Raw genomic sequence first — 27,829 nt, 5'->3', positions numbered from 1 at the left:
GTGTGACCTGGGGCGGTGATGTCAACACACAGCCACTTGTGCACCTGCACTCCGGGGCCTCATGCTGCTGGGAAGGTGGCCTAATCAGTACACTGGAGCCAAGACAGGCTCAGAGGTAGAGAGGTGGCAGGAAGGTCAGGGGATCCAGGTAGCCAGCCCCAGACTATTACAGCACAAGGCTGCAGTGGCCTGAAAGGGACCAGGCCCCACCAGGACCTGAGCTTTGGGGAGCTTGTACCACGTGCTCCATTCATCAAATAGCACATGTTTTTTTAAAAAAAAAACAGTTAATAAGGTAGCTAATTAGTTCATAAACCAGAATGCCTCTCTACAGTATGGAGGCTGCTCGAGACCTACATGTGTAATTACCCTCAAGTTGACAACAGTTCCTGAGGAGCGTCTGCCTCTCCTGGATACATAATTTACTTTTACAACTTTTCATTAAAGATTAAAGGGAATTAAAATTAAGGCGAACTGGAGGGGGGAAGGAGGGCTGTATGGGAGGCTCTCTGGCCTCACCCTGGCCCGTGGAGAATGGGGAGTGGAGGCAGCTCCAAAGGACCATGGCTCCCAGCCCAAAGCCTCTGGCCACCCATAGCCCAGTGCCCACACTGGCTGGGGCCTGTGGTCACTGTGGGTCACCACCTCCAACAATACCACAGACACTAGCTGCCAATACCCCACATGAGTCCATTCTCCACAGCCCATGGAGCTGCATGGACACAGGCTGGGGCTCACTGCCACATAGCAGCAGAGCGAGGGCCCAGGATGCCCCTCTGCACCTCTAGAAAACAAAGGTCATTTCCATCCTACATGTGTGTTTGTTAAGCTAGGGGGTCATATATCCCTTGCTGGCCTTAAACTTGCTATCTCACTGTGAATGACCTTGAATTTCTGATCTTCATACTGGGATCGTAGCTAAGTACCACTATGCCTGGTTTATACGGTACTGGGGACCAGACCCAGGGCCTTGTGCATACCAGGCAAGCACTCTATCAACGGAGTTCCACCTCCAGTCTCCTCTACTCCTACCTCTGAGAACGAGAAGGCTGGGTGTGGAGAGAGGAAGAAAGGGATCCAGTCAGAGATCTATAAATAGAGGGCCCCAATCCTGGAGACTGGAGTGTCTGCTCAAGGCAACACTGAGCAGCTGGGCCACTCCAAGTAGCTGGGTGCAGACAGTGGACCTGCCCATGGGCCAGGCTCCCAGAGTCAGAGTGGTTTGGTCTGCTGAGAGGCAAGAAGGAGACAGGGTCCTAAGTGAGCCCCAGAAAGGTTCTAAGAATGCTTGGAAGGCAAATCAAGGCTGGGACCTGGGAAATAGCTGTAATATGAACAGGCCTCTACTGGTATGAGCAAGACTTCCCCGCCAGGAGGGAATCTGGGGCCTAGTGAGGGGCTGGCATGTCTCTGCCCTGTAGGCATGGACCAGTCCCTGCCCTGCTCCACAGGATCATGCTGCATTGTCCCCAGGAAACCTTGGTTATCTATGAAGTCTTCACCCTTCTCTTTTGGGACTGGCACTTTAGACCACTGAAGAGAGACCAGAAGGAACATAGGAAGGAAACAAGGCACCACATATCTGCTGCTGGGGTGCGTCGTACGAAGACCCTTCCTCTGAGAACGGTGGGGAGTTTAAAAGGACGCCTCTGTGTGGCAGTATCTCGGCTCTTCACCTCTACCCACACATCTTCCCTCAAGCCTGACTGAATAAAGCAAAGATGCGCCTCCCAGGCGGCCCTCCACCTGTTCCTGCAAGTGGGCCTGTGTCAAACGCCTGTCCTCGCCACATGGTGTCAGCCAGGCCGTGGACCCTCCCTTCTTCCCTGATCTATACGTGGGGACTGCTGACACAGGAGTCAGACTCTCCTTTTCTGGAGGGCACTGTGGGCTAGAGATGGGATCCACAGTAGAGTGACCATGGGGCTAGCAGTCAGAAACCAAAGATAACTCTGGCCCCAGATCTAGGAGTCTGCACCCTCCACCAGGGAGTGCAGCCAAGGCCATGGCCACCCTGAGGGTGCAGACAGTCAGCCATGGCTGGAGAGGCAATGCCCAGACTGACTGGCAGGTTAGGGGGTCATCCTGGGCAATGGCTGGTCTGCTCCTGGTTCCAGCTGATCAAATTGCCATTTAAAACGAGCCCAGCCTAGCCCAGGAGAAAGGTCACAGTGTTTAATGCAGTCAGCCGACCTGGCCTGTGTCTGAAACCTCTGGCCCAATTCTGTCAGGCTTTAGTCTGGACATCTCAGTGCATTTGCTCCACCATGGCGGGATCGGTAGCCAGCGCTAAAGAAAATGTCTCTTCTTATGAGGCTGGAAGCTCGAGATGCCTCAGGTCCAAGTGTCCAGAACCTGGGATTGACCTTTCAGAAACCAGAGGAAAGGACGAGCACCTCCATGCAGCCCTGGATCACCTGTCTGCACATGCCCACTTGCTTCTAATACAAGCTCAGAGCCCTGAGCTGCCAGGTTGGAGACCTTGGCTTTGTGGTGTTCCTAGTTAGGGGACCCATATACCTTCTTTATTTACCTTCACCTCAACATCAGAACTAAGGTCTGGGTACTATCTTTTCTCCCTTCACAAACTCAACTAACACTACATACCATCCAGACATCCATTATCTGGTCATCTCCTCATGGGTCCATATGTCATCCACTGATACAGCCCAACTGTCCTTGAACTTGAGATCCTCTTGTCTCGGCTTCCCAAGTGCTGGAATTATAGGTGTGTGCCACCACGCCTGGTCCTCCATTCTTCTACCCATCACCTGCCCTTCTATCAGTCCATCATCCATTATCTACCCAGCCATCAACTTTCCATACCCACCCATCTATCGTCCATCATCTAGTCATCATTCATCCACCTAACCATGCATCTATTATCCATCTTCTATCATCTATCCAAAATCCGTCCATTAATCCATGGCTGTCCATCATCCATTACCCATCACCCATCCATCCTCTATCATCCATCCATCCATCCATCCATCATCACCCATCCATCCATCCACCCATCCACCAACCCACCCACTCATCCAGCCATGAATCCATCCACCCACCCACCCATCCATCCACCCATCCCTGTCCATCCATTCCACCCATCCCTGTCCATCCATCCCTCCCTCCCTATCCCTCCCTCCCTCCCTGTCCATCCCTCCCTGTCCATCCACCCATCCCTGTCCATCCACCCCTCCCTGTCCATCCAGCCTCACTTGCTTTTCCTCATTTTTGCCAGTCTGTCATCCTCTTCTCTCAGGATGGAAAGCATCTAGAACCCACTGGACTCTTGATATTCTTTTACTTCTGTTACTACCACAAGCCTTCCTTACTCTTAAATGCCATGTTTCCCAGGGACTTGCTGCTGCTATTACTCTTGCTATTACCCTTGCATCTGCCATTATTAGCTCTCTGTCTCTTGCTGAGTCTTTCAGGAATCCCAGCAGGTGGCTACAAGGATGGGAAGTACTCAGGTCCACAGCACACGGTTAAGATTCGGGTCCTGAGGCTCCTCCTTCAGCAGAGTGCAATTAGAAGATGGGGAAGGAACGGATCAATCTTTGTCCTCATGCACTTGGACCTCAGGGAAGTGAGTAGCTTGAGGAGCCCTGTCACAGACTTCCCAGCTGCAGACAGAGCAAACACCATGGAGAGCTGGGCATGGCTACAGAGAAGCAGGAAGGAGCTGCTGTGTGTGGGACTCGCTGGGCACCCATGACAGTGTTGGCTGCTCTGCATTTTCCTAGTTGCTGGCTAGGCTACCAAGAGGAAGCAGCCCAAAGCGGGGCTGGGTTCAGGTGCTGTATCCTTCAGCCTCCTGGATTTTATGCTCTGTTTGGAGTGATGGAAATAAGAGTGACATCTCAGCTAGAAGGCATGACATCCCTCCTGAGTGATGCTTAAGATAGGTGGGGACATGAACTGCAAAGTGCATGGAGGACCCAGGCAGGGGTCTTCCTCTACATTAGGTCACACCCCAGCTGAGCAAGGCAGGGAACGGTCTCAAGGCCCCTTGGGGCTGGGTGTTGGGTTGCAGATCCTGGTGTTGATATTGCTGCTTCTCCCTCCAACAGCCCCATCTAGGCATCTCTGGAGCTAGCTCTAGCTGGAGACCCAGAAGGGTGCCAGCCTCATCCCCTAGCAGCCCCTGAACCAAGAGCTATGATTGTCCTCACTTTAGGGACAAGGAGACTGAGGCTCCATGAAGCTAAGGACTTCCCCAGGCTGCACACCAAGTAAAGGACCGTGGAGTCCTGGTAGGTTGTATTGTTAACTTGATACAACCAAGAGTTATCTGGGAAGAGACTTTCCAGATCTGACTGGCCTGGAGCCGTGTCTGTGAAATTCTCTTAATGACATTTAATGTGGAGAGTCCACTACAGGCAGAGTCATCCCTAGCAGGTGGGCCTGAGCTGGGCAAGAAAGAAAACCAGTGAGTGGCATTCCTCCGTGGTTCCTGCCTCCAGGTTCCTGCCCTGGCTTTGCTCACAGAAGAACTGTGACCTGGAAGTGGAAATGAACACTTTCCTCCCCACAAGCTGCTTTTGGCCAGGGCATTTATCATAACAAAAGAAAGCAAACTAATATACACAGGTATATTAGAGAATTGTGTTCCTGATACCACACTGGGCTTTCTACATCCATCATGCCTTCGAATCCTTGCCACAGTCCTTAACCTAGGACCATCTTCACAAGGAAGGTGAGGGGGACAATGGAAGCACCATGACTAGACTGGCCTGCTAGATGTAGGAGTGTGGTCCATCCTAGACCACAGCACACCATAGCAGTACTGAGCTGCAGGGACAGCCAGAAGGGCTGGGGCAGGCACAGGCTAGGAATCGCGTGGAGAGGGTGTGCTCTGCTTCCTGGCCTATCCTGTAGAGAATGAGGCATGAGGGAGCTTGGTGACTTTTCAGATGAGGCTGAGACAGATGAGCAGCCCAAGAGTGTGGCACAAAGGGAATGGGCTCTGGGAAATGCCGCATTGAGCAGACATCCACCCCTGGGTTAGGACCAGCTGCAGGTAGCTGTCTTTCAGCGGCTCCCAGGAGGCAGGCCAGCCCCCAGCTCCCACCCTCCCCTGTCAGTCCTGCCAGGTGTGGAAGCAAAACGGCTCCTCATGCTGTCAGTCCTGTCACTGTGCCTACAGCAAACTCCCAGGCCAGTGTCCAGCTAGCCATCCAGTCATCTCCATGGCAGGTAAGCTCCAGCTCGGCCATGCCTGCACAAGAGCAGACTCCCAGACGTGACCTTATCTAAACCCAAGGTGTATGTGAATGCGTGTAGTATGTATGTGTGGTTCTGTATGGTTCTACATGTACATTGTGTGGCAGTGGGTGAGGTACTGTGTCTGCATGTGTATGTGCATGGTGTGTTCTGCACTGTGTGAGCAAAGATGTAGGGGGTACTGTGCATGCATCTGTATAATGTATGTATGCACATGTCTGTGCCTATGGTTTGTGGGTACTGTGTGTGCATGGGTGCATGTGTGTGGTTTCCTACATTCTGTGTGCATGCACAGAGACGTTCACGTGACGGGTGCTGTGTGTGCATGGGTGTAGTGTGTGTACACCACACACGCAGTGCACACACACAGCATTTAGCTCCTTGTGACCTCTGTGGTGGTCTGAACTGTGCTCGCGCCTATCTTTCCCAAGCATCTGGTAGAATGCCTTTAACAAAAGCTCCATGTGTTCTGAGAGGGCCCTGGTCCTTCAGGCTCCATGCTCTCACTTTCTCCTCCAGGAAGCCTTCTGGATATGCCCAAGCAGAGCCTTGGGGCTCCAACCTGTCCCCAGCCCCTGCAGGCTGTCTCTAGGCAAGGAGTCACTTCCCCATCAGCATTGTGCTGCTTGCTCTCGGGAGCCTGCAGCAGGCTGGCACAAACACCCTGCAAGGTCAGGGTCACGCTGGATAGATGTGAACGTGGGAACTCAGCACAACTGGTGTCTTCCAACACTATAAATCCTCTCTCAACCTCTCAACTCCAAACCCTGTCTTCCATGTAGGAGACATGCCACCATGCCCCGATCCTACAGATTTCTCCACCCTCCCAGGAGACCCTAGGAGACATGGTAACAGACAGTCCTAAAATCTGAGGTACAGACCTCATCAACTGTCTGCCACTGGCTTTTCAGTACATTGAAAATAACAAAAGGCAAAACTGGCCCTTGGAGAGGAGTGGGATTGGGTTCAGGAGCTGTGGGTCCGCCCCTCGTCACTTCCTCGTCCCATCCCCTGGAGACAAGGAGACATCAGAGGGGACAGCTGGGCTGAGGCAGGGCTGGCTCCCTGAGGGATGCCATCAGCCACTGAGGCTTGTTCCACAGCAGGGCTCCCAGCGTTCACTGCTGTACAAGAGACCGCGCGCCCTGCCTGTCCTCCAGCCACTGGTACACATCTGCCCACCTGAGCCGGAGCTGCCATCTGCCCAGGGCCATTTAGTCCCATCTAATCAGGCTTTGGGGCCAGTGGCAGGCATACAGGAACAGGCTGTGCCATGGGAGCTGGAGGAGGGGAACTTGAGAGCAAGGCATTTAATTAGGGCTCTGAGGGCCCAAGAGGCTCCGAAAAGTGTAAGAAACAGCCAGACCCTGGTTTCTTCCCGGTCTCAAAAAGGGTTGAGAGGCACCTGCTGTCCACATAGAGCCCTGCCCCCATCTTCCACATGGCACCCCAGCGCTCCAGTGGAACCCCAGCTTTCCACACAGCACCCCCACCTCCACATGGCACCCCAGCTCTCCCCTCAGCCACCTACCTGGAAGAGACATGCCCACCTGCACCCACCCAACTTCTGTCAAGAAGGGTGTAATGACAGAGGGGCTCCTTTATGCCTCTCCCTGCTCATCACTGCCACCCTTGAGAGGGCTGGGCAGCTCTGGCCCAGGGCACTTCATTCCTTTCTCCCCTGTCACCTGTGCTGGAGCTGGCTTCCCAGTTGCTGTCTACATCCTCCAGTGCAACAGAGGTACCATTTTGTAACTCTGTTTTAAAAATCTCCAGTAGTTTTCCAGTGGAGGGAGAGTAAAATGCTTTGTAGCCCCTACTGTATCCTTGAGTCCTTCTCTCCGCCCCAGCACCCAAGGGCTTCACATGTTTCTTGAATACTCTCAGTTAGCTCCCACCTTAGGGCCTTTGCATGTCTGCCTAGAAGACCTGCCCCCAGATTTTCACACGGGGTTTCTATCCTTTGCTCCCAGCTGGAGCTCCTTCCACAGTCTGGCTGGGTACCCAGTGGCCCTCAGTCACATGACCGTGTTCCTTGTCTTCGTAGCACTAGATGAGCAGTCTTTCCTGCTAACCTGGGTTACCAGGTTCCACCCATCCCACTTCTGATGGTCCCCAGAAGACACTAACTTTTCCAGACTTTGATCTTAGACTTCAGCCTCCAGAGCGTGAGCACACACATTTCTGTGTGGAAGTCAGTGCATCCATGACCTTTGTCATGGCAGCCTTGGGACAGACACATAAGTCCCTGCAAATGTGATGATGAGGACGGCGCTCCGCCACCCTGGGAGGGGCTGATGGGCTGTAGCAGACTGATGGGCGGAAGGAAGGCTCACCTTGGGGCTGCCTGAGCCCTGGCTAAGGAGCACCTCTGAGGGACAGCGAAGACCGCAGACGAGCTCTAGAGAGCTTTGCTTTGAAAACCAAGGGAACAGCTTGTGGTCAGATGTTAGAGCTGGTATGCAAATGAGGGTACTGGAAAACAGTCTGTTCCTCTCAATAATTCAACCATCTCCACAGCCACCTTCTGCCTCACAAAGCACATTTGCTCAGTTAAGGGATGGCCAAGCTGGTGGGGGATCAGACCCCCTCCCCAAGGGACCTCCAGCCTCTCCTTTACCCCTGTGGCCCTGGGCTGTTGGTGGGGTGGCATCGGCTAGGTGCGGTGCCTGCACTGCGGGCAGGCGGGCCATCAACTCCCAGCTTCCCAAAAGTGCAGTATGGGATTTAGTTACAGGACCATCCGAAACGTCTCCATATTCTGCGTAGGACAGAGAGTGATCCATCCATCCAGCCCTGTGAAGATGCTAGATACGTGCAGACTTCCCGGCATCTCATTTCTGTGCCCCCATAAGCCCACAAGCTAGGCTGGCACAAGACACACGGCAGCACTGAGACTCAGATGAGGCTCTTGGTCCAGAGAAAGCTCACCGCCTTCACCATCTCCACCAGAGCCTGGTCTTGGGGAAGGGATGGAAAAGAGAATGCAGCTCCTTTGCTGCGTCCTAGGGAACTCGAGCTGAAGGAGTAGCTTCTCAGCTGTGGGCGAGCACCTGGGGCCTTCTCTCCACTTTTGCTGGCTCGCTCACACCACGGCAACACTTATTCAACAACCACCTGTGCCAGGAACCATGTTCAGTGCTAAGAACAAGACACTGCCTTTGGCGTCCCTGAGTTCACTTCTGCGGAAGAAATCAGCAAGAGAGTGAACAGACCATGACTGCACAAGTGCCCACACATTTCGTGAGCACACACACACACACACACACATGGACGTGCGTGCAGTGCACACAGAGCAGGAGGTAAAGCGTGCAGCGAATGCCAGAGGAAAGAGGCTGTTCTCTGTTGCGGGACATCATGGAAGGTGAGGTGAGGAGGTGACACTGGGGGAAATCTCTGAAGGAGTTGGATGCGTGGACACTTGAAGAATGTGCTCCAGGCAGGAACAGCATGTGCAAAGGCCCACGCAGCAGGGTGAGTGGAGCCAAGAGGCCTCTGTGGCCGGAGAGCACCGCGCACAGGGGGGGAGGTGCAGGTAGGCGGCACAGCAGGGACTCCGCTGGACTTTTGTTTCCATCTGGGGAGCAGAAGTCCCAATGTTGAGCGCAGTTGCTGTGAGTAGACTAAGAACTGCCTGAGAAACATGAGGGCCCGTGGCCAGGAGCAGGGAGATGGGAGATGGGCTCAGGCTGGCAGGATGGCTTCTCCAGCTCTCCAGGCATCTTGAACCCATTCACAGTGACAGACAAGTGACTACCCACAAACAAGCAACTCTCAAACATACAGTCAGTAAGATAGCGCACAGGTACCAGTGGACTGCTCCCCCGGTTTTCCTTTACCCCCGTCTAATTCCTCTGGCTCCAGCCCTGTGGGGGCAATGGATGGGAGAAAGGAAAACTCCCACAGCTCGGGCTCCATCCCAGGCCAATCCCCGAACAAGGGGAGCACTGAGGGGTTCCAAGGCTGGGCAAGAGGGACTCAGGGGAGAATGCAGGCAGGTGTGGGACAGGTGGGGGAGGAAAGAATATTCCAGATGGAGGAGAGTTGAGCTGCAGCACAGAGGCAGAAGGAGAGTTGGCATTATAAATGGCCTCTTTTTGACTAGGTTCAGATCCTGCATGGGGGACTAGGGAAATAATAAACACGATGGGTGGGAACTTCGACAGCGAAGAAACACAAGCAGCCGATAAGCACGGGGCAAAATGCCAAGGCTCACCAGTAATCAAAGAACACCAGCTGACGGGCTGCAGCACCATCCTCTAGGACCGAGGGAACTGACACAGAGTTTTAAGGGAAATAAAAGCAATTGCTGGCAAGAGTCGAGGGAGTGTGTGTTTCCACACACACGGCTGATTAGAGTCTAAGAGCTGTAGGGCTCGGGGAGGGCAGGCTCACACTAAGCAGAGGAGCCAATGGCCTTGAAAAATATATAGGGCCTTTGCCTTGCCAGTTTCACTTCTGGAATGTTATTTATGTGGGATGGCTTCGATTATAACATGCTGGAGACCTACAGTTCAAAAGAACAGCGAGGTGGGGCAAAGAAACCACGGAACACTATGCAGCCATCAAAAGCCAAGACTTAGATGTTCAGTCGGTGTGTAGGAACATGACATACACTGGGTAACAGTGGCTGACAGGCAGCCTCTCAGTTCTCCTCAAGGTACTAGTTCAGAAAGGAATCCACAACCACACACCTACTCCTTAACAGTCACCACTCTGGACAGCAGGGGCTTCTGAAAGATTCCATTCCCTTTTTGTGTTTACGTATGGTTTGTTTTTACAATAAGCATAAATTAATTTGTCACCTCTAATGTCTCTGCTATTTATATTAAACTCACACTAACATGTAAGGGTGGGACTGTCTCCCAGATTCATGTGTGAACATTTAACCCTTGTTCTCTTAAAAGGAGCAGTACCGGGAGGTGAAGCCTCCATAGAGCTTATCATAGGACTCATTGGTAAAGTGCTTGCCTTGAAAGCATGAGGACCTGAGTTCAGACACCCCGTGCCCATCGGTAGTCCCAGTACTCCTGAGATGGGGAGATGGGAGGCAGAGACCAGAGAGTCCCTGAAAGCTTATAAGCCAGCCAGCCTCGTATATGCAACAGCAAACAACAAAGACCTCCACAGTCTCAAATAAGGTGGAGGGAAAGAACAGAATGCAGGCTGTCCTCTGAGGAGCACTCACACTCACATTGGAGCACACACATGTATATGTGCACACACATGCACACGCACACACACGGACACATATACATACTTTTTAAAAAGAGATCCAAGCAGAAAGTGGTAGGTTACTCCCATAGCATTTGTGCCACTACTGCACCAACGGGCATATCTTGCCAGGCCAGTTGCAGCTCCCAGAACTCACAGCTGGGCAAGATTAATGATGACTTTTCTCTTCCAGTAGCATAGCATAGGACCTTCCAGCACTATGAAGGCTAGCCAGTGGAGATGAAGCTTTGAAGTCAGTACCATCTCATTCTCCGTGTATATTCTACAACTCATATATGTAAGTGTCCTTAGCAGTAGGGTCTTACCGCCAAGTTCAGAGACAATGACCACCAGTGTGGAGGGTCTATGGGATCCCTGGTCAACAGAATAAAAAGAGGTAGTCCATTCCTGGCACTGTGTTCTTTATTTGCTACCTGTGTGTCTACTATGGGCAACACCTCCCTGTTATAGGGTAACTCCATTTAACCTCTTTTTCCATTAGATATGTGTATACTTTAAGACTCTTCAGTAGTGGACTCTGCTATTTCTTGTCCCTTCCATACTCCCTCCTCTGCCTGCCCTCCCATTCCCAGTGCCTGTTAACCCTTCCTACTCCATTATTCCTCCTCCTTTATATCGCTGCATTCAGCCTCTCCTCCCATGAAGCCCCCCCCCCCCGACCCCTGGCATGAATGCCTTACCAGTTTCCTGACCTCTATGGATAGTCCAATGGAAACATGCACATCTAAGGATTCAAAGCTAGCATCCACTTATGAGAAGAAAGAACATGCAACATTTGTCTCTCTGGGTCTGGGTTACTTCCGGATGATTGTTTCCAGTTCTATCCATTTACCTATAAATTTCACAATTTCATTTTTTTAACAGCACAACAATATTCCACTGTATAAATGTACCATGCTTTCATTATCCATTTTTCAGTTGGACATCTGGGTTGCTTCCATTTCCTGGCAACTGTGAACAGAGCAGCAATGAATGTGGATAAACAGGTATTTCTGTAGTAGGGTATACAGTCCTTCTGGTAGTTTTCACCTGCAGTTTTAATTTGCATTTCCATGATAATTAAAGATGCTGAACATTTTTTTTAATTTCAGAATTTTGTGCTTCATCTTTTCAGACCTCCCTGTTTAAGTTCCTGCCCGTTTTTAATTCAGTCGGTGGATTCTTTTCTTCTGATGTTTAGGCGTTTCGGTCCTTTGTGTGTTTTAGATATTAAGTCTCTGTCACAGGTGTAACTGGTAAAGAGTTTTTCCCATTCCTTAGGGTGCTCTTCACTCAAATGATGGTGTCCTTTGCTGTAGAGAAGCGTCTTAGTTTCTTGATATCCCACTTGTCAATTGTTACTTACTGCCTCCACCATAGGTGTCCTGTTCATAAAATCCTTTCCTGTGCCCATAAGTCCCAGTGTATTCCTCGCTTTCTCCTCTGTCAGATTCAGGACATCAGATCTTAGGTTGAATACCCTGATCCATTTGAAGTTGACTTTAGTGCACGGTGAGAGATGGGGATCCCGTTCCCTTCTTCTACATGTAGCTATTCCGTTTAACCAGCACCATTTGTTGACCATGCTGTCTTTTCTCCAGTGTGTATTTTTGTCCCCTTTGTCAAAAATCAGGTCTACTTTACAAGATGGAGCCCATACCTAACCCTGATGTCAGGCCTAGGAACCTGTGGTTAAATAGGTCACAGGCCATAGGGGAGAGTCCACTACTGTTACTCTGCTAAATAGACATAGGATTAAACTGACTCCTAATGACTTATTGTTAAATCCATAAATTAATGCATCTCTCAGCTCTCATGAGAGATGCTTCCTCGTGCTGGTAATTAACACAGAGGTCCACAACTGACCAGTGTACAGAGAACAAGAGGCTTCAGAGAGCTTATCCCTGAATAGAACACCTGTATCAAACTCCTGCCTCCCAAGGCTCAGGGATCATTGCAGAAGAGGGGACAGAAAGATTGTAGGAGCCAGAGGTGGTGGACGACCACAAGGAAACAGTTTTCTAGACAACTGGGCAGTTATTCATATGAACTCACAGCAATGGTGTGAACTCACAGCATGCACAAGACCCACATAAGTTCGAGCCAGACAGAATTCCTGCGCAGAAGTGAGGGAGAGACTCCAAGTCTAGCTGAGGAACTACTGGCAACCAATAGCTGCTGGGAAGGGGTGAGTTAATCTCCCCACGCCTCCCCGGAGCTGAGGACAGAACCCAGGGCCCTAGCAAGCACTGTACCACTGAGCTAAATCCCCAACCCCGAGTTAGTCTTCTTTAAGGGTGTGACTCTTGGTAGGTTAACCAGGCTCCTGTGGATGGACCCACAGCAAAGGGCATTTGGGAACACAAATTTGACTGTGCGTGTGTGTGTGTGTGTGTGTGTGTGTGTGTGTGTGTATAAAATCAGGTGGGGGTTGTAAGGGGAATGCAGATGGGGAGGTGGGTCTAAATATGATCAAAATATATTGTATGATATTTACAAAATAGTTTTTAAAGATACTATAAAGAGGTCATTACAGTGGAGTGTGGCCCTGGGCAGGTCAGGCTCCCAGGAGACTGCTGTCCTTAGGAGAGCTGGAAACAGTGTCTCAGACACACACACACACACACACACACACACACACACACACACAGGGACAACCACGTGAGGACACAGGGAGAAGGAAGTCCTCTACAAGCCCAGGAAAGGAGCCTTGGAAAGACCAGCCCAGGGACACCTTGATCATGGGCATCTGAGCTGCAGCCCTGAAGTTTGTGAAGTTTGTAAAGTTGTTTTATGACTGCCCTGGGGACTAACGCACCATCCACCTTAAAAAGAAATACATGCAAATACATTATAGAATGTGACCAAAATGAAATTAAGGCTAACACTGCAATTATAGAATAGGATAGATACCCAAAGGTTCAAAGTTCAAAGGAGACACAGTTCTGCCTTGGGGCACCTGGGAGGACAAATGTTTAGACTGTTCACTGTATTTTGAGGAAAGCAGGCAGTACTTTAAAATTGAGTTTTTGTTACTGAGTGTGTTTTTAAAAAGATACATGAAATGCATTTATCCATTGCCTACTGGGAGAGTGTCTCCAGGTGGGAGGCGGAGCACTGAACGCTTGCTGGGCTGCATCAGGGAACAGGAAGCCTGCCAAAGCTCCCTGAGCCCTCGGGGCTCACAGGGCCACCTGGGGCATACATGAAGCAGGTTCTACATGCCAGTGTCTCTGAGGACGCCCAGGCCTCCTGCCCTGCCCCGCGGCCCTGCAGCCAGACCCATGCAGCCTCTCATCCTGGGTCTGGGGTGTCTGACGGACAGGGCAGCCAGAAGGAGTTCCCACAACTCTGTTGGTTCCTGGGGGCAGGCAGGGAGAATCTCCTGGCAAAGATCCAGACAGGTGCCCAGGCTGGGTGAGCAGGAAGATGAGTCAGCTAACGGTGACAGCCCTTAGAGGAAACTTAATCATGCTGCAGCCTGGCCCAGAGGGGAGAAGGGTGCTGGCTGCCTAAACGTGGCTAATGGGGATCAATTTGTCCTGGCAATCTCCTAGGCTATTTACAAAATCACTTGAGATCTGTATGGAAAGGACTCATTTATACAGCCAAATGGCGTGTGTGTGTGTGTGTGTGTGTGTGTGTGTGTGTGACCTATGTATATGTGCCAGGTGAACATACCAGAAACAGGTTGGCATACAAGCATGTAAAGCCATGACCAAGGAAAGAAGAGGCTCCATCAGAGCACTGTCACAGTGCTGGCTCTGTGGAGGGGCTATCTCACTCCCTCAGGGGCCAGTGCACAAAACAGCCCACTTCACAGACCAGAAAACAGAAGAGCAGAACTCAGTGCCCAGCAGCAGGTGCCCACCCAGGTGGGTGCTGAGGCATGCTTGCCACTCCTGGTCTCACATAGGGGCCGGAAATTCAGGGACTGGGGCCAAGGTCTTCTCTAGAACAGTCTCCATGCCCTCAGAGTCCAAGGGGGAGATCAGTCCTCGCTTGAGGATGAGGCTGGATAGCTCTGAGACAGCAGCGCCGGCTCTCGGGAGCTGCAGGTCTCTTCAATGGAGATGGTCAGTGTAAGGAAGGAGCAGGCAGCCCAGGGCAAGCTGTGACTGAGTTACCTAACACCCTAGACCTGTCACTCTCACCTTCTCTGTGACCACCTCCTGAGCCCCACATCCAGGAATTTCTGTCGCACATTCTCCCACAGATATCCAGGTATCTGTTCATGGGGTTTCCCCATGGCTACCCTCATCACCATCTGGCATCCTTTGCCTCTCTGATGACACCCAGAGTTCCCAGGGCCACAGGGGAGCCCAAGTGTGTCTCTGCAGAGCAGCCTCATGGAGCAGAGGCTGGGTCTCACTACATGGTGTCCAGGTCAAAACCAGAGCTCCCCAGCCCTCCTCCTGGGAGCAGGCTGTGTAAGACTGCATGCTGCAGGACCCAAGCAGCTAGCTCAGAGAAGCCGAGGAGGTGATGGGGTGAGTCGTTCCCTGTGTGCAGACCTCAGAGAGCAACAGGACAACTAGGTCCTCGGACAGACCTCTGTGGTGACAGGCTGCCTCTCTCCCCTCTGAGAGGTCTCATTCCCACTCTCCTTAATACTTTATTCCTGATGGGATCCAAGGCTTGGGAAGGCAACAGAGTCTCCCATGGTCAGGTACAGAGCTAGGAGCTGACTCAGCTCCTGGCCCAGCCCCAGGCCCAGAGCACAGTTCAAAAGGCATGCCTGGGAGAACAGCGCCTGTAAGCAGGGTTTGCGTGGACAGTGCTGCCTCACAGCAATGCTTGGTGACAAAGCAGGAGAAGGCTACCACGAGGGACCCCAGGATGTGCTGGTCCCCAAATGTCCAAGGCACATGTGGGGCCAGGAGGCTCCTCAGGAGCACAGAGTAGGGCACATAGACACCTGGACACACACAGCCAGGTGGACCACAGGCTCCAGCTACATGAGGAAGAGCTGGATAGCTGCAAGGACCTTGGGCTCTGCCGCACTGTGGGAAGGCTGAGGGTGACTTCGGGTCCCTGTCTGAACTCTCTTTGGCTCAGGACTCTCAGAACACAAATGAGACTAGAATTTTGGTATCTGGGATCAAGAACTAGACAGTGATTATTCATTTGCTTCGAATCTTCCATTCCTGTAAACGTTTTGTCTTCTCATTAGCTGGTAAATTTGTTTTTCCCAGAAACTCTCAGAAGAGGCCTTTGGCCCAGGTTGGATGGGGAGCATGCTGCACAGAGAGAGATGCAGACTGGATGGGGAAATCAGGGAAATCCAGGCCTCCCTGAGGGCCAGCCCCAGGAGTGTTCCCAGTGTAGGTCCTGCCTGGTCTTGGCATGAGCCTGGACACTGGGCCAGGCCTGTGCCCCTTATCATCTCTTCCCTCCTGCCTTGGCACCTGGGCTGCACTGGGCCCTGTTCTTGTTAGATTCCTTTCAACGTCCTCCACTGACATTCAGCTCTGCCTTTGGGACCCAGGCTGGGAAGATCTGCCCTTAGCGTCCCCTGCAGACAGCGCCTCAGCACATGCATAGGCCAGGCCACCCAGACCTAGCCACTGCCTCATAATGTTTCATACACCTTCTTACCCAGCATTTCAGGGACCCTGGATGCCAGTCAGCCCTGACACCTCTTTACTGAGGACAAGAGGACAAAGGTGGATGGGCTCAGCAGGATCCAAGCACTCCTCCATGGGGACATGGAACCCAGAGCCAAGACTATCCACTCGAGGCCTCCTCCTAGCACCTCCTAGCACGTGAGTGCCCACTGTAGCCTCCTGGATCAGATAAACTCATGCACAAATAAACTCAGGGACCCGAGGTGAAGCCCACAGAGCTAACCAGGGCGGCAGCAGTTGCTATGTGACGCCATCCCACTCATCCCATAACAGGCTGACAGGTCTGTCCTTTGTGACCCAAGGAGAAGGTGAACAGAACTGGAGAGGACAGAAGCCACAAATCCCTTGTGGGTTGCTGAGGCTGGTTTACAGAACAGAGAGATATGCAGCAACTGATCCAGAAAATCACAGCTTCAATACAAAATCAACTGCCTGCCAGGTAGGCACAGACACCCAGCACAAAAGCCCTGTGTCGTCCCCCCACCCCGATCCCCTGCACAGCTGTGTCCTGCACCTGACCTCCACAGGGCCTCTACACAAGGCCCTAGAGTCTTCAGGACTTATCACCTGCCTGCATGTATGAGTGTGTGTGCTCACATGTAGAAAGACCTGGGCTCTAAGAGCTTGGCTTCAGCAGGCTCTCCAGCCAACCAAAGAAACTATCAATTTTACTAGGGAAATTACTGTAAACCAAATTCCTCAGAGAGACCCATAGTGGTTTTGAGGCAGTAAAAGCAAAAGCCCTTTGGGCCGCTGGATTCATAGTCAATGACAACAGAATCGTTTTTCCTAAACCACAGATTGATGGAGCCTGACTGAGCCTTTAACCTATCAGCTTCTGTATACCAGGCCTGGCTCACTGTTACCTTCGTGGTACCACCTGTCAGCCTGGTCTCTGACCTGGCCCCAAACATCAGGTTCCAGCTATACAGCCCCTCTCACCTTTAACTGATCATCGGTATCCATTACCTTTCCTAGCCTCCTGATCATCTTTCAAGATTCATTCAACTGCTGCCTTCCCTGGGGAGGGAGTGGCCAGACTCATCATGGTCTCCCCTTCTGTGGAGTATTATTTCAGCATTTAGCATAAGTTCTCTGCCACACACGCACCTCTACTTGGCCACAAGCTCCTTAGGTGCAAGCAGGCTCTGGCAGATGTCAGGTGCTCAGTAAGTGTCTGCTGAGTGGGTGACAGAAAGCTCTATTTTCCTTAGGTTTCCCCAAGAGAGCTGTTTCAATTCCTTGGATCTTGTTCTAAATAAGCCCCATAGGGAACAGTGTGCACACTGACCCACTGTGTGACCCTGCAGCCTTGCAGAGACTAGAAGAATATTTCCTCGTGGAGGGAGTTTCAAGAGAAAAATGCTGGGTGTGGTGGCACATGCTTTTTATCCAAAGTACTCCAGTGGCAGGTGGATCTCTGAGTTCAAGGCCAACCTCATCTACATAGCAAGTTCCAGGGCAGCTGAGGCTACAGGGAGGGAGGGAAGGAGGAAGGGAAGGAGGAAGGGAGGGAGGGAGGAATTGCTCAGCCTGGCCAAGAGACTTCTCACATACTGGGGCATACGTCGAAAACCACAGCTGAGCAGCCCGCAAGCGTCCAGTGCAGACGGAGTGATGGAATATACTTGCTCTCTACCAGAACAGACAAAACACATAAAATATGATTTTCATGACTCTGGCCACTCCAGGAAAGAACAGTGAGATACCAGGCAGGAACAGGCAAGGTGGGTTTCCCATCGCACTGCCTTGGAGAGCACTGAGACCACAACCAGAGTGAGGAAGGAGCGAGTGTGTGGGCAGAATATGGAGGGAGAGTGAGAACCACAGAGACCCATCTCAGGGTACCCCAAACTGCCAGTAAGAGGATTGATTAGAGGGGAAAGGGCCCAAGATGCACACAGAGAGGGCAAGTGTTTGTTCCTAGCAGTCAGCCAGCCAAACATCAGCTTCACAAGGCTCTGGGTATGTTGGAGAGCTCTTATCATCAGAGTAGAGCAATTAGTCCCAGATTAAACATTGTCATCCCACCTTTAAAATATCTTAAAAGCAGTATCTGAAAGGATTTAACTATCTCCCTGTAATCTGGCTTTATCTCAGAAGCTCAAGGACATTCACGTCCATAGCTGGCAATGCAAAAGTGATGGCTGGAATCCAGTGGAAGATCAGCAGGAGAGGACAACTCCCTGGGCAAGTCCATAGCACTTAAAAATGGAGATCTTTAAATGAGAAAAACACCTGTGCAGGACTTATGGCATGTGTAGAAGATGACTGACATCGTAAAGAAAAGTACAATACTAGACAGCCCACAGGACAAGATTAGATGTACCCTATGGTAAGGTATTTGTAGTACATGTGCAGGTGTACAGTGTCACTTCGAGATACTCTATGATATAAAAATTACTCTCTAACTCACAAAGTTCTCTCTATTCTCTCTCTATATACACACATATATACATATAGATGAATATATATATATATATTAAGTCAACAAACGAGGCTGTCTTTGTTCACAGATGATGCAATTGTCTATTTAGGAAATCTAAAACAACAAATTCCCTCAACTCCCCCTCCCAACCTGCCAAAAAAGCCTCCTGGAACTACTCAGTCATAGTTAAGACTCCCCAAGACACATGGTTAATATGAAAAGCCAAACACTTTCCTATACACTAGCAAGTGAGCATCTAGAAATGGAAATTGGAAACACAGTACCACTGGCATTCCCACACAAAAGATACATCAGGGTACAAATCTAACAAGACTCACAAGATGACTGACATCGTAAAGAAAAGTAGAAGATGCTGGGGAAAGAACTCAAGTGACAGCTGAGGAGATGCAGAGCTAGTCCATGCTTGCGGGCAGGAAGACTCAGTACAGTCAGCGTACCGCTCCTTCCCGACCTGAGCCACAGGTTCAGTGTAATCAAAACCCTGGAGAATTCCACCTTGGACACTGAGATGCTAGCTCTGAAGTGCACAGGTAGAGGCAAAAGGCCTAAAAATACCTAACACGATATTGAAAAAGAACAAAGAGACCTGGCACGAACCGAACTTCAAGACCTGCTCCAGAGCTACACCAACCAAGATGATGTGGTGCTGGGGAAAGCGTACACAGGAAGATGAATGGGCAGAGTGGGGAGCTCAGCCATATACCAGTGTAAACACAGACACCGGCCTTCAACAAAGGAGCAAAGTCAGTGACATAAAATAAAAACGAAGCTGGTCTTTCCAACTGCTGGAACACACGTGTACACAGAGAAAGTAATTTACATATGGACCTTACATCCTTCACAAAGATTTCCTCAAAATAAATCACTGACCTACATATAAAATGCAAAGCTGTAAAACTCCCACAGGGTAACAGGAGAAAACACTAGATCATACGACACTTAAACGACAGTGCCAAAGGCCTGATCCAAGACCTGAGCTGAGAGTGGACTGGTAAGCTGGCCTTCACTACAGGTGAAGATTTCTGCTCTGTGGAAGACACTGTCCACACAGTGAGGAGACCAGCCACAGACTTGTTGCAAAGACTTTCAAAAGACAATTAGTCAAGAATTGTTGTTCAAAATATACAAAGAGATCTGAAAACTCAATAAGAAAATAAACAGCCTGGGTTAGAAACCAGGCCAAAGGCCTGAAAAGATAGTTTACTGTGGCGACCACAGCAAAAGCACATGAGATGCTCAGTGCTGTGTCACTAAGGGAGCTGCCATCATCCACTTGATACCAAGACCCAAATATGACACACTAACATCACCAAATAATGGTGGCACTTAACAGTACGAGATCACTCATCCATTGTTGGTGGGATATGAAATGGAGCAGCCACTTTGGAAGACAATTTGAGGATTTATCACAAAAATGGAGGCATTCCTGTCATAGGACCTAGAATTCACTGTCCTTTTGTTGTCCAAAAGCCTCAGAAAACATGTCCACACCTAAACTTTCACATGGATGTTACAATAGCGCAGCAGGTTGGCTCTGGAACCCATGTGCCAACTGGCTTCTTGGCTCCCAGCAGGTGGTGCTGTTGGGAGGTGGTAAAAGCTCCAGACGGTGAGGACAGCTGGAGGAAGTAAGTCACTCGGAGCGCACCCTGGAAGGCTATTTTGTCTCTGGCCCCTTCCCGTCTCTGCTTCCTGCCTATCATGAGGTGAACAGCTCTCCTCTACCACACCCTTCCACCATCATGTGTTGACCTAGACACAGGCCTCAGAGCAATGGAGCCAGACAACCAGGGACTGAAACTATGAGCCAGGCAAAGCCTTTCCATCTTGATGCTTAGGTGCTATGTCATAGCAACAGAGAGCAAGCTTCCACAGTAGCTTATTTCCCAACGTCTAGAACCTAGAAGCAACTACAAGTTGCCAGCAGGTCAACATATATGTGCAACATATACAGGATGGGATAATTCAGCACCAAGTGGAAATGAGTCATGAGGGTAAACTTAGGTATCACTAAACGAAGCAAACCACACTGAAAAGGCAGTGATTCCAACGATACGACATTCTAAAATGGACAAGAACCGAGGGTCGGGGAGCAGGTGGAACACACAAGGGTTTCAGGGCAGCTGGACTGTTTGCTATGATGCTTTAATCAAAGTAGACTTGTGTCATTACACATGTGGGCAAAGCCATGGGATGTACGGTACCAAGAGTGAGTCCTCGTGCAGATTTGCCGAGGGTGCGACTGCTGGGCCAGCGCAGCTGGTTGGCTGTGACAGACACTCCACTCCAGGGTAGGAGGCTGAGATGTGAGGAGAGAAGAGGAATTATGGTGCCTCTCTGCTTTCTGCTTAATTTCTATGTGATCTCAAAAATATCTACTAAAAATAAGGGAACCATAAAAGTCATCAAAAGATGGCAGGAAGATAGAAAACAGAGCCAAGAGCAGCAGAGCAGAGAGAAGACGACAGGCTGAAGCCTGAGCATATTAACGGATGTCAAATGGACTCAATAAAAGCCAGACAGTATCAGGATGGAAAAAGAAAGTGCTTACAAAAGACCACTTTAAAAATACAGATGTTAACAGGAGAGAATCAAAGTACAGGAAAAGGTGTAATGTGTTAAAAAGCTGTAAGAAAGCTGCATTAATATCAGTGCAATGGGAATTTTAAAATGCCATTTCTTAACTAAAAAGGGCCAGTCCATCCAGAAGATAGGGGAATCCAAAATTATGTGCCTGCCACGGTCTCCAAAATTCATAAAGCAAAATCAGACAAAGCTGAACACAGGCAAACCTCCAATGGTAGTCGAACATTTCAACTCTGTCATCAAATGATATAAGAAGTAAAACAACAACAAAAAATGAGTCACAGCACAGAAGGGCCAAGTGCCACCATCAAATTACCGAACTAACGTTTATAGAACAGTTGGACAGACAGCAACAGAATACACATTATTTTCAAGCACACGTTGAATATTCATCAGTATAGACCATTTTCCTAATTTTAAAAGAATTCAAGTCACACAAAGTGTGTCCTCCGACAACAACGAAATTGTATTGGGCAGGTATCTGGAAAATCTCCAAACACTTAGAAACTGAACAAGACATTTCCAATAACTCCTAGGTCAAAGAAGAAATTGAACTGGAAGTCAGGAATTATTTTGGAGTGAAAATAAAAGCACAATATATAAAAACCCATGAAGCGTCTCTTGGGCACTAAACCCATTAGAGGAAAAATCTCTCAAATGTATGATTTCTGCTTCTACTTTAAGAAACAAGGAAGAGAAGAAATTAAAACCAAAGTAAGACAGGGAGGTAAATAATGAACAGCAAAGTAGAAATCAATGAAATAGAAAACAGAAAGTCAATAGAGAAAAATCAATGCAACCCAAGCTGGTTCTTCAAGAAGCTCTATGGGATTAACAAGCCTTGAGCCAAGGGGAGATATAGATTATCAGTACGGGAGCAAACACAGGGGCATCACTGTATACTCTCCGATAGTAAAAGGAAAATACAGAGAATGGTAGGAAAAACTCCATTTCATTAGGCTTGACAACTTGGATAGATGCCGTCCTTGAAGGACACACACTGCCAAAGCTTCTCGGAGACGAAACTGATGACCAGAAAATTTTTCATTATGCATTATTTAAAAATACAAATATATAGTTGATGTCCTACTTACAAAGACACATCAGGCCCAAATTATTACACTGCAAAAGTCTACTAGGCATTTAATAAAGAGTTTTCAAAAACTCTTCTAGAAAAATGAGGAAAACTCTCAAACTCATTTCATAAGTCAAGCTTTATCTTGATGCCAAAATTTGACTACTAAAATAAAACAATGGATATTCCTTGAAAATAGGGATTAAGAACAAATTGGGCCATCCATACACAAAAACGATACTATATCATGATCCATGGATGCTAACCTAGGAATGCAAGGCTGGCTTAACACCTGAAAATCAATAGGCAATTCACCACCTTCAAGAGAAATCATATCATCATCCCAATCAGGCAGATGGGGCCTGTGGCACAGACGGATTCTGAAGCCTCATAAAGGTTCCATGCACCAGGAGTGGAAGAGACCGGCTGAGGCTAGATGGAGGGCAGCACCGAAACCTCTAGGCTTCACCCTGAGACCAGGAGGTGGGAAAAGCTTTCGCTTTCACTATTGTTATTCAGCTCAGCGCTGGGAGCATTAGGAGAGACCTGGGAGAAAGCAGAAAAGACTCAGCAGGCAGGAAGAGAAGTGGGATGGCGGCCCTTGTCCTCAACTGACATGATCATGGATTTCGGAGAAAACCCAACAGACCCTAGGAAAGCAGCTTCAAGAACTAAGTGGGCTTAGGAGGGTTTAGGACACCTGATCGATGCATGGAAGTCTATACACGGGTGACAACCAACTGCAAATTTCAGTTTAACACCACTATTCATCATTCACATTACTAGTCATAAAGAAAAGAAGTACTTGGCAGGTATGAGAGAGTGACTTACTTCGAAACAGTGAGAGAAAATGGGGATAACATCAGTGGAGAGCTACACCTGGACTGTGGTTAGGAAAACTCAGTATCAGTATGTTGCCTCTCCCTGAACTGATCTACTTACTCAACACAACTCTAAAGTCCCAGCAAGCTTGTTTTAAAAACTGAAAGTAACAAACTAATTAGGAGGTTCATCTGAAAATGCAAAAGACCCAGAACAGCCCAAATGCCATCTGACATCGAGTTTCCACACAGCTCCGACAATGAAGACCTGTAGTATCAGCCTCCAGACAGACGGATCAATGAAACAGAAAAACTGCCCAGAACTAGAACCACAGGTGATTTCTGACAAATAAATGTACAAAGGCAATTCAGTCAAAGCAAGAGAATTTCCTGCAATTGATCCAGTAATGACTGAATATGGACATACTAGCATTAACTTCAATCCATACTCTGTTCCATATAAAACATTAACTCACAGTGAATCACAGATCCAAACAGAAAGCCTCACTACAATGCTCCTGGAAGAACACAGGTGAGATTCTGGGACCTTGGGCTAAGCAAGATTTTTCAGGTTGACTCCCGAAGTGCACTCCCTCTGGCTAGGGAGATGCTCAGTCTGCAAAGTAGCTGCTACACAACCTGAGGGCCATGTTTGGTCCCAGCATGGTGTTATGTGCTTATAAGTCCAGTACTGGGGACACAGAGACAGACAGGCAGATCCCTGGGGCTCAGCGGCCAGTCAGCCTACCTTAATCGGTGAGCCCCAGATCCCAGTGAGAGACCGTGTCTCAAAAAAGCAATTTAGATGGTTCTTGAGGCATGACACCCAGGGTTAACCTCTGGCTTACACACACACACACACACACACACACACACACACACACACATTAAAAAATCCCACTCTCTAAAACCAAGGCTTGGTAAGCTGCACTTCAACATTAAACACTCTGTTCTTGAAAGACCATAAAAAGAATGAAATGTTAGGCGCATCTTCAGAGGACATACTGGGAAGTCACAAATCTGACAAAGGTCTTTTTAAAATTTATTTATTTATTTATTTATTTTTATGTGTATATGTGTATTGCCTGCATGTAGGTAAGTGCACCCGTGTCATGCAATGCCCACAGAGGTCAGAAGAGGCTGTCGGATCTCCTAGGACTGGAGTTACAAATAGTTGTTAGCTGCCATGTGGGTGCTGGGATTCAAACCAGGGTCTTCTGCAAGAACAACCAGTGTTCTTAACCACTGAGACTTCAGTGGTAATGTTCATCACCTCTACTAATTAGCATGACGTAAAATTTCCATGCTTCCTCCTCAAATACAATTTTTAAAAATTTGTTGATTTGTGTGTGTGTGTTTGTATATCACACAGAACACCCCAAGCCATCTCATTCGACTATATACCCACTTCCCAGATAGCACCCTCCCAATAGCCTCCCTCCCCCAACTAGAGCCCTTATACTCTGATATCCCTGCTACTGTCTGCTGTTTTGTCGAGAATTTCATACAGGCATATAAGCACATAAGGTGTTTTGATCAAATCTATGCCCACTCCCTCCCCTGATGAAGGAGGTCTTTTATACACAATGTATATAGCTTTCTCAAAAGTTAATGAATGATAAGAAAGAATCCCAGTAAAATAATTGACAAAAGATAGTAGCCTCTTTCTAAAGAAGGTATTACGGATGCAAAATAAGCACATGGTAAGATGTTCCACACCACTCATCAGCGGGAAACACACATAAGAGCTACAGTGACACCTACTAGAATAGCGGACGTTGGGGATGTGGAGAGACTAGAACTCTCACATAATGCTGGTGGGAATATAGGATGCTAGAGCCGTGCTGGAGAACAATTTGGCAGTTTGTTCAAGGACACACATGTGACTCTCATGCCCCCCAGCAATCCCACTCATAAATGAAACCACACGTCCACTGAAGATGTACACGAATAATTACAGATACTTTACTTGCAATAGCCCCACACTGGGAGTAAGCCAAATACCCACCAAGGGAGTGGAGAAGGAACGTGATATGCCATACCACAGGACAATACTCAGCAGTAAAAAGAACAACCTGTGAACATATGCAAATGCATGAATGAATCTCAAAGTAATTAAGCACTATAAAAGCAGCCAGCGGTGTGGGAGAGTATCCAGTGCCCGAGTCCACCTCTGTAAACTCTGCAAAGTGCAAACCAGTCTGCATGATAGAAAGCAGGCACATGATTGGCAGGGGAAGGGGTGGAAAGCATCAGAGGCTGCAAAGTCTTGAGAGGGAGACCAGGGACCTGAGGTGGTTCTTACTGTGGTGAGGGTTTCAGTATTTGGCGCATGCCCGTCAAGCTTGTCAAGTCACAAACTTTGAATATGCCAGTTCAAAAATTCATTCAAAATCAAACAGGTCATGAATCAGAGGTGTTGCTGGCCCGGCTGGACCATGATACCTCTTGGACTTTCACTGCAGTCTTGGTCCTGAACACACAATGTGTACATACTACATGCCACACATGCCCTCACACCATATGACTCGAACCAATGCTGCCTGGAACACCTCAACTCAGATTCGAGACGGTGGTATGTTATGAAGTCTTTGACTGCATATATAAAGTTTTCTGATTTTACTGAAATGTGATGGTTTAATTACAGAAAACAACGGCTTTGACTATTCCCTACATTCATCCCTCAGCATGTATCAAGTTAGTATATTTTTAGATTGTATTGTGTTAGAACGTTTGATTTTGAAAACTGTTGAGTTGATGACTTAAATTTCATTTAAAAAATTATTAAATAAATTTTTGCTTGAGACTAGAATTCCAACCATTTCTGAAATGGCCCCTACACATCCTTCTGCCATTTTGTTCCGCCTGTCTAGGCGAAGTGGCATTTCAGCACTGACTATTATAAAATCAAATACCACTTGACTCTGGAAAACCTTGAAGATGTTCTCTCTCCTTCCTACAGGATGAAATACTCAGCTGAGATTTAATTCTTTATGTGAAAATAAACAAGTTCAGCAGTATGCAAATTTGCTTTTGTCTTTAGTGAATGGTAGAAGCATGTGTACCAAAGAATTACTTGAAAATAAACTTCTTTATGGTTTATTATCAGTAAATGTTTGATTTAATTTATATGCACATATATACACATACATGTGTGTGTATAAATATCTACAGATCACACAAAAAGGTCTCAGGCAAAAAGGAATCAGAGTGAAAAAGATTTAATAAGATGCTTTGAACTAGACCATAGCAAGATCCTCTGCAACTGCAGTTACAGATGGGCGTCAGCTGCCATGTGGGTGCTGGGAATGGAACCCCGGTCCCCTGCAAGAGCAGCCAGTGCTCTTAACTGTTGAGCCATCTCTCCAGTTCCTAATTTTTTTCTGAATCTTTATCAGGTTCATTGTTAGAAAATTGATAACTATTTAAAGTTGTCTTTATTTTCTTTTCAAGTTGACCATGTTCTTTGCTGGGCTCCTTGCATTAGGCCAGGTCCCACATACCAATGTATCGATGGCCAGTTTCTGTCCAGGGATCAGAAGACACAGCCCCTCTCCCAGGCACCATGGGAAATCCGCTCCAAGTGGTGTGGGTTTGAGACTACTTTGATCTTTGATTTCATCCCTGTACACCTGAGGCTGGTTCTGGGAAATATGGTCGGGGGTGGGTAGGAGGTGAAAATCTTGAGCTGGCTTCTTTTCCAGGGCTACTGTCAGGACCAAACTGGCTAGAATATGGGAGAGCAGAAAGGCAGAAGGCTCCTGGGGTAGGAGAAGGCACCTGTCCTCACCCGTGGGGTCCTGCTCCCACCAGGCAGCCATTCAGCCACCTGCAGCGCACAAAGCTTGCCAGATTCCAACCTAGGCTGTGGTCAGGCAGGCTGCTTCATGTTCTAAACCTGTGTCTCACTGGTACCCAGATGACCAGACACAGAGCAAAGCCAAGCACCACGGTCAGCCCACAGCCGTCCTCCCAGCCCCCCGCTACCTGCAGCTCTAGCTCGGTCTTTCCTGAGTTACTGGTGTATATACTAGAGCACACTCGAGGAGGAAGGGTGGTGGGTTAATTCTAAAATTTAACTTGCTTTCCTTTTCCCACAGGGAGAAGGAGTGGGAACAGGTTTCTAAAAATAGGCTGGCCTGTCAAAACTGTTAACGATCAGGCAGGGCAAAGATGCTATTCGGGAGGGAGCTCGGGAGCTGCAGACGGCTCTGTGTAGGACCTTCCCCAGGTCATGGGCCTGGGGCTCATGCCCCTGGCACAGCCCAGTCAGGTCAGGCTGTAGTGGGGTGATGCCATCAGAACCTGGCATGGGGCCTGACGGCACCTTCACACAGCACAATGGCATGGCTGCCCATGTCAGATGTTGCCCTGAGCCGTGCTTTCCTCTCCCGCCTTCCTACTCACAGTCACTCACAGATGGAGTCACTGTGGCTCCCCCTTCAGGGGGCAGAGAGGAGCTCAGAGAGGGTGGGAGCCTCTCCAGGCATCCAGTTGGTGCGCAGCCTAGTGGGGCTGCAAGCCTAGTTCAACCAAAGAGTGGTTCCTGGGCCCCATTGGTGGTGCCTATGTGTGCAAGACCAGGACTCCGCCTGTCTTCAATGGGGAGGACCGCGAGAAGAGGAGGCAAGTCGGGAGGAGCACGGAGGTTGTAATGTCACCAATGCTGGAGGAGCCCCAGCATATATCCACGATCCTCTCCAGCCATGACCTACATGGCTGGACCAGGCACTACAGTTCACATCAAGAAGGTATGAAAAGAAATCCCAAATGGAAACACTTCATATAAAAACAACAATAAACACAGGCTGGAGAGATTGCTCAGTGCAGC

At 49.0% G+C, this 27,829-nt stretch overlaps 2 protein-coding genes across 12 annotated transcripts in view; one reads left to right on the top strand and one right to left on the bottom strand.

Annotated features, from left to right (window-relative positions):
* LOC115067366 overlaps positions 1 to 1,745 on the top strand; it is a 13,961-nt gene extending 12,216 nt beyond the window's left edge. For 5 of the 8 annotated variants that reach the window (XR_003846783.1, XR_003846785.1, XR_003846784.1 and 2 more), the window contains one exon: positions 1,530 to 1,745. Coding sequence is in view for 5 of the 8 variants with exons in the window: in XM_029555015.1 (XP_029410875.1) it covers positions 1,530 to 1,710 (181 nt within the window). In the remaining 3 variants the exon portion in view is untranslated. Of the gene's footprint in view, positions 1 to 1,451 lie in introns of all 8 variants that reach the window. The other 3 variants (XM_029555016.1, XM_029555017.1, XM_029555014.1) reach the window with 1 other exon arrangement.
* Positions 1 to 27,829, bottom strand: part of Trappc9 (trafficking protein particle complex 9) — a 551,206-nt gene that overhangs the window by 5,714 nt on the left and 517,663 nt on the right. The window lies entirely within an intron of this gene.

The sequence above is a fragment of the Nannospalax galili genome, unplaced genomic scaffold (assembly GCF_000622305.1).
Source record: "Nannospalax galili isolate Female #2095 unplaced genomic scaffold, S.galili_v1.0 scaffold525, whole genome shotgun sequence".
Taxonomy (NCBI): Eukaryota; Metazoa; Chordata; class Mammalia; order Rodentia; family Spalacidae; genus Nannospalax; species Nannospalax galili.
The sequence above is the reverse complement of the archived record's forward strand: the minus strand, read 5'-3'. Positions and strand labels throughout refer to the sequence as shown.